Genomic DNA, 7,195 nt, shown 5'->3' with positions numbered 1-7,195 from the left:
GTGCGGAGGCCCTTCATACCGACGGTCACTGTGACCGCTGCGGGGAGAAGATCGGCTGCCATCCCAGCAATGAGTGTTTACTCTCTTGGACAAAGCCCACCAACTCCTTTTTGTCCTGTCTGGCGACAAGCAAACGCGATCCCCTTCCGGGCGATTGCGCTAAAAAATTGTTGTGGTGATGATAGCGAATAACGAGATGCTTCTCAGCTTCTTTTATCAAAGGTATCATTTGAATGAGATGGCACTGGTAAACAACGGGATAGGCGTTCAAATACCAATTTAACCCTGAACCGGTGAGTTGAAGCTTTAATGACAAGTGAGCCCCCTGTTGCAGCTTGCGTCGGCAAACGGCGCATATTTTTACAGTGATGGATAGACTGGGCAGTGGTCTGCTGCTCATGTAATTTGTAAGTGGTCATTTGGAGAGCTGTTTAGCTCTATATCTTTGCATGAGTGATGTCAACGTGATCCGTGGGGAGAATGGGGCGCTAATAATGGCGAGAACGTGTTTGTGCGCTGTGCGCTTCTGGTCTAGTTTCTTATCAGCGAGGAACCTTCGCCCTAAGCCCTACGCACATGTGCAACCGGTTGAAGTGACAAGCGCTTTGTCGACGAGTGCCTTAACGCTCATTTTCCTGATTGGTTATGGCGCTGAGCGTCAGATCTTTAGACTTAGAGTCCATCCATGATTTTGAGTATGGGAGGTGTATTTCCCCTTAGTAGACAGCTAGCTTTCTGCTAGACGTCAAAATAAGTGCCGATTTTTGCAATGACTTGATGTCGATAACGCTGATTGCTCGTTAGCAACGCAAGATGACACTAAACTACAAGATGCTGACTACTTTTTGCGTATGGAACAGAAAGATGCTAAATTCAAGCATGGCTCGTTTTTCTGGTGATGAAAACAGCGACAGGACAAATATTGCGTCGCGGAAGAACTATCTATATGCTGATTGATGGTTTCTGCTTTGCGAATACTGACTCCAGACGTTGAAGTGAGTATCACACAGGAAGAAATTCTCGCAATCAGAATATTCTGAGTAGGCTAACGCCTGGATGTGGAGTTTTTTTTGCGCAAACTCTCAGCGACATCAAGGGTTTATGAGTGCCTATCGTTAATTGCATGTATCTCACGTTGATCGAAATACGCGATATTGTCAAGAGATCACGACTCCGGGTATCAATGATACCAACAACTAAAGATGGCGATGAAGTGTGTGCTGAATATGTGTCCAGGTAGGCTTAGATATACAAGTTATTGAATACAGAAACTAATTTGATCGTGTCTTTTGCACGTTTTTGGTATGATACTTGTGTCATTTTGTGATCTTAGCTGTGTGCAGCAGGTTGAGTCCGGCAATTTACATAGGCTATGACGTTACCGTGCATGACACTTCGTTCTCTTACTACAACTGCCATGGCTTCCCGTGAAAAATTGGTTAGCTTCGTGTATTGATATATCATGAAGACGGGCAACTCGATGGACAACGAGGAATCTAATAAATGTATCTAATGAGATAATGCATACATAAATGTTACCGCTGGTGCGCCTAAAATCTTTCATTACATGATCTGATTAATTGCCATTGCTAAATCCACAAGAACAGCATTGATTAGCCGATATAGATTACAGCAGCACGAATGATGATCCGAAATAATGCTGCTATATTAAAACTGGATTTCAGACCTCACGCTCGATTGTGCTGTGTACTTTGGGGGGCTTGTTAAATAATTCTTAGTGTCACGCAAGTATAATGACAGGCTAGAGTAAAGATCAACGTGAGTCATTGATAGTGGGCGAGTGATTGGCTTCGCAATCTAAAACATTTTTTTGCTAGAAAAGTAGCCTTCGCGCGTCGTGATGATCAGCAAAAGAATCAGCATTTTAGGCAAGACACTGGGTCTAGAATAGTTGATGATCTGGCACGACTTGACTGCCCCCGGCGCAATGGCGTTATAATGGGGAGTGATTCGGGAATTCCTAATACAAAAAAATATACATCACTACGGATCTAAAGAGCAGCTCAAAGACACTAGAAAGCAATTGTCCAGTACCGTGCAAGTGGTGGTATTCCAAAGAAATGCTCGTATTATACTTGAGCTGCTAGCCTCACGCAAAGTTTTTTGTATCAGAGATTGTGAAACGTATGTATTAGCCACTACTAAAATCGAGTTTTTAGTTTCTTAAATGTAACACTCTTTAGATTGAGCAATGTTTAATCATGAATTACAGGGTAAATTTTGGTCTCGAGTCTTGCCGACATCTTACAGCTAGTCATCTGTGTGTTTAATATGCGAACACGGAGAGTCAAAAGTTGAATGTGTAACTCCGCTGCATCTAGTGATACGTAAGTCCAAACCGACGACTGAAAGTCAGATCAACTTTACCCACTGTGCGAATGGGACTTGATTTGTTCGACTTGCATACTTTGATTTACAAAGACACGTTTCATCAGCATTGTCGTTTATTTCGCCCAACAACTAATACTCAAGAACATAAGCGGTAACATCTGGTTTAGGACTTTCGTCAGATACGGACGATGTACATTCAGAAAATTCAGAGAATTCTCGTGCACACGTCGGGAGAGGCACTATCGAATTCTACAGACCTCGCTATATGTCAAACGCCCCGCTATATCTATTTACGCCGCGGCCGCTTCGGTTAAGCAGCAAGTCCTTAAAATGTTGAGATGATCAAATCCTTCTCTTGACATCAGGAAGTGAGATGATCGAGTTAATTGAAATAGTTATGGATTTAGCCCTGCCTAGACAGATCAACGGTGCTGGAGGCGGCTGACCCTTTTCAAATTTGGGTATAGCGACTGTACTCACGAAAGTTCACCGCACAGATTCGACTCACACTGAGATGCCATGCGATCATTCAACGTCTTAAAAGGTACGATGCCCCTCGTATTTATTGTGGTAGACAACCTTTTGACCCGCTGCGGGTCAATTTCACTCTCGACGAATAGAATTTTTATCTTTCTTGGGGATAATTTCTCCCTATACAGGAATGGATCAAATTGACCGCTCCATACTGAAGAATTATGTACTCTACCAGTTAACGCAGAGGGACCAACAAGGCTTCAGCATTCCCACCAATAGATTCTGCCAACCAGTTCTGCGTGGGAGGTCGGCCCTTTGTCTTGCTCAGCCGAGAGTAAGAGGAACACGCATAGCGTGGATTGTGGTACCAAGGCGCTGCTTGGAACCTGAGACAAATAAAATGTTCAGCTTACTAATTTACTGCTATCGAAAACCGAGCTTGATTGAGTTTTACCTTTATTGGTGCACTCCAAGTGTAGCTTTGAAAAGGTCTAGTAGAGTAAAAGCTGCTAATGATGCAAATAGGAAAGAGTATTCGGAGGCGTTTAGTATTATTCGTACAGCTACTAGATTTTTGCGTCTCGTGACCGAAGCATATGCTAAGGTGTCGAAGGTTCTTTTGAGCCTCAAAATTATAATGTAACAACTCTGATAGCGTGGAACGCTGCTTAGTTATTGCCCTGGGTGCGAGATAAGATTTGACTTGTGAGATACTACAAGCCATAGATCTGCTGGAGGTCAAAACGATAAGTACCGCGCACTTTATTCTCAATGAATCTTTACCAAGTCAGTAGGCTGTCTTTCCAGAATAAAAGACGCACTTTTGGCGCCAGCACGAAGCTGCGACATCTTTAGCACTAAAAGTGGGGGATGCTCGCGATAGCTGTAACTATAGATAAAGAAGTAGGGAAACGACGGCGGTGAGCCGTAGTCTCATTGTGAAGACGATTATAGGCAACTTCGATCTCGGGTCCCAAAGCTTACATTTGTCAAGACAAAATAAAATAACTGTATATTAAGTTTTCGATGTTTGCCCTTGTTGAGAAGTGCGAAAGCATCTTTTAGCCGTAACCTCCAGGAACGATACAATTAAACAATTCATCTATGTTTGCTTGTGTAGGTAATATTGAACCAGCTACACACCCGCTGCGCAAAGCATTAAATCTTTGGGAGTCTCGGGCAAGCATTAAAGCTCACATATAAGTGAGTGACAACATTTATGTATGCTGTTCAAATCAGTTGTAAAAAATGCTTTCAAATATTGTTTGGACGGTGGGATCACACGCTTAATTTGATCAGCGGAGAGGTGTGCTGAGGTTTGTCATCTGTCACTGAAGACACTAAAGCGTTAAGTGTGAGTTTGCTGTCCTCATATATTCAATTTTGTTTTGAAGTATTTTCAAATTGTGTCTAGTAATAGATCTTTCATGATTGTTACTTTGGATCGGATGCTCTCCATGAAGTTGTCTTTTTCTGGTAACAAAACTGCGTGACAAGCCAATAATACTTTACCGAAGGAGCATTGCAATGTCATATACACTGTCTATCGCAGCACAGAGTGCTGCCGGAGTGGCAAGTTATGCTTTTAATATGCTCAATTTAGCCACTACCCCAGCAAAATGCCGACACCTTAAATGAGTGTAGAATGACCACTTGCACCCTGTTTAGTGTACTATTGGAATTTTTACCTGCTGAAGGGAGAATTTTCTTCCTGCAGTGAGTACTTCGAGTGGGGTGCTCTGTAATGGCTGGATATACCCAAGAGGCTGTCTCAAGCCCAAGCTACGTTCATCATCATTGGTGAGCTCACATTGCGCATACGACCAGAATCTTGCCGACGGTGTATTCGTCCATTTTCGTCTTGAGCACGATAGATCGAATATTGACATCCCAAGTCAGCATTTGCGAGTTGTGCTGGAGTGAACGCGCTTTGTAATGACTTTCGCTGGTATGAGCAAATGTGTCTTTATAGCTGATGAGGTTTCTTTTTCGGAGGATTCAATGGAAATATTTTTTCGGATAGCGTTCGCTAAAACCAAGTCCAAAGCAAAGTTGCCGGCGTCACTAACCTTGAGATGTAAACGGAGGAAACTAGGACTGGCTGCTATTTGCACAAGTCCGGTGCAAAGTATGCCCACATGACTAGACCCCAACTCGATCTCCATTAACGAAAGTCAGATGGCTGTGGGCGCATCCGTGCGGGCTCAACGCTGTTAAATATCTCATATGTGCCCTTATTTGGTGCTATCAAATTCTTACCAGTCATTTACAGCTAATGTGACTGTTGAGCCCTTGCCAAAGGCTTTGTCTTAGTCCAAGCTGATGTCAATGGACATGAACGCGGTGTTGCATTTTGATCTTGTCACATTGACAAGGAGCTACTGGTTGATGAGTATGAGTATGTCAAATAAAGAATATACCTATTTGGCTCGAAGCCCTTCTTGTTATACACAAAATGAATCCATGCGCTTAGCGACATTGTCATGACGTCCTTCCATAGATGGACGAGACGAACATTTCTGTTGACGAGTACATCTCTAGGAAGTAATGTAAACCGGATAAAGTCAATGTGGTGGTGGATGCACTTACGTGTCACCCAGACTATCGACAGTCGCGTATCGATGAGGCGATACATACGGTATATGTATCAGATGTGACGTGTATTGTACTGTAGAAAGCTTTGCAGTGGTTGTTGACTCAGATGTTGTTTAATTAGGACGTTTGCGACCTTACAGCGCTACTCTTAGCCCCAGGGATTGGAGTATCGTAGCACCGACCCTGCCAAAATTCAACGAGGACCTGAAATGCAGAATACTGTACGAGCCCTACGATATCCCACGGAATTATGAAACTGCTCATTACGACTTAAGAAACATTTTGGTTTGACGGATTAGTTTATGAAAAATCGCGAGGTAATTGTTTTGATGTACGAATTACATGCATACATACTGCTATCCCATGTGTTTGTTGGTCTCAAACTTTTATAGCACAAAGGCCTGAATGTAAGTACGTAATGCTACATAAGGCGATCGCATGAGAATTTTCTTAGTTTGTGCTGCTCTGTGAGCAGGTTGTTATCGATCTCTCGAGTTAAAGCATGTCGTACGCGGCTCTAAGATTCAATAAATAGTCTCAGTAAATATCATGCTTACGATCTTCCCTTATCCTTCACAGCCCTTACCTTGTTCAACACTTTAAGGCCGCAAGACTGAAAAGGTCGACGCTACAAAAGCCGTTCTAGTTTCAGATACCACACAGCAGTACACACTACTTAAAAAGTGAGCTTTAACAAAAAATGAGAATATTACTTAGTGAAATATACACTAAGTAACAGAAATGCATAGGTATTGCTTCTTGTCTCGCTTTCCCGGAGGTTCACTAGAGGGCTTTGGTCGCATCTACAAGCTGCACAACAACTTTTCCCAATGCACGCCCCGACTCCAAGTATTCCATCGCCGAATTGGCCTTTTCAAATGGAAAAACCTGGTCGATTACCGGTGTAATGGAACGTTGCTCAGCAAGCTCACGGACTTCATTCATCATGTCGCCATTGGCCAACACAAACATAAAGTCGTAAAAAACTCCCGCTTGACGCGCTTGATGACAAGCTGAAAAGCTCAGACAATTCATGACGAGCCCAATAACAAGCGAAACGTCTACACCTTGAACGTGTTTCGGTAGGGATTTCCTACTTGGTGTTGCAGCGATTGTAACGACGGAACCACCGCGTGTGACGCATTCAAAGCACTGCTTTGACTGTTAATAAAATTTGTTTCAGAACCTTATTGTACAAAAGCTGTTTGAAATTTGACTCTCTCACCTCGCCAGTGGTATCCAGAGCAAAGTCATAGTCTTTAAGCTCTGTCTCAAAACGATTGAGCTTATAATCGACCACAACATCTGCACCAAGCTGGCGCATTCGTTCCACTTTTTGAGTGCTTGCCGTGGTCGCAATCGCTTGTGGCTACAATCAGCAAGACATTTTATCACTAAACATCAAATCTTCAGCTCAAACATATTAAATCACCTTGAAAACAGCTTTGGCGACTTGGATAGCCATAGATCCGACGCCACCAGCTCCACCAAGAATCAACACTTTCTTGTTCTCACCGAGCTGTCCATGTCGAAAGGATTGCAGTGCTGTGAGTGCTGCCATTGGTAAAGTTGCAGCTTCGACGTGTCTGCACAAAGATAAAATCACACAAAGTCTCAATTGACAATAAAACAAGATCATGCCGGTTCAAAGTCCTACGTCAAATTCGACGGCTTTTTACTAATAAAGTCCGAGTTGACAACGACAAATCTGCAGAACAAAATTCTCAATGTTAGTAAGCAAAACGAAATATACCTTGAAATAAGTGTATCACGT

General features: G+C 42.9%; 2 protein-coding genes across 2 annotated transcripts; one reads left to right on the top strand and one right to left on the bottom strand.

The window, feature by feature from the left end:
* Positions 1-341: 341 nt before the first annotated feature.
* On the top strand, positions 342-887 carry PHALS_14920 (uncharacterized protein). Its single transcript, XM_024721879.2, has one exon. It carries the CDS (start codon positions 450-452, stop codon positions 687-689), a length of 240 nt encoding a protein of 79 aa, XP_024573012.1. The 5' UTR covers positions 342-449; the 3' UTR covers positions 690-887.
* A 4,955-nt stretch (positions 888-5,842) lies between these two features.
* PHALS_03314 (nadph:quinone oxidoreductase) lies at positions 5,843-6,982 on the bottom strand (the record flags this gene model as incomplete). Its single annotated transcript, XM_024721878.1, has 5 exons — positions 5,843-5,938; positions 6,008-6,049; positions 6,229-6,582; positions 6,647-6,790; positions 6,854-6,982. The coding sequence occupies 5 exons, from the start codon at positions 6,980-6,982 to the stop codon at positions 5,843-5,845; spliced, it is 765 nt and encodes a 254-aa protein (XP_024573011.1).
* Positions 6,983-7,195: the final 213 nt, after the last annotated feature.

This window comes from Plasmopara halstedii (assembly GCF_900000015.1).
Source record: "Plasmopara halstedii genome assembly, contig: Scaffold_218, whole genome shotgun sequence".
NCBI classification, from domain to species: domain Eukaryota; phylum Oomycota; class Peronosporomycetes; order Peronosporales; family Peronosporaceae; genus Plasmopara; species Plasmopara halstedii.
The sequence above is the reverse complement of the archived record's forward strand: the minus strand, read 5'-3'. Positions and strand labels throughout refer to the sequence as shown.

Coding starts and splice junctions, on each gene's coding strand:
- PHALS_14920 (XM_024721879.2), top strand. CDS start 450: ATGAGTGATGTCAACGTGATCCGTGGGGAGAATGGGGCGCTAATAATG.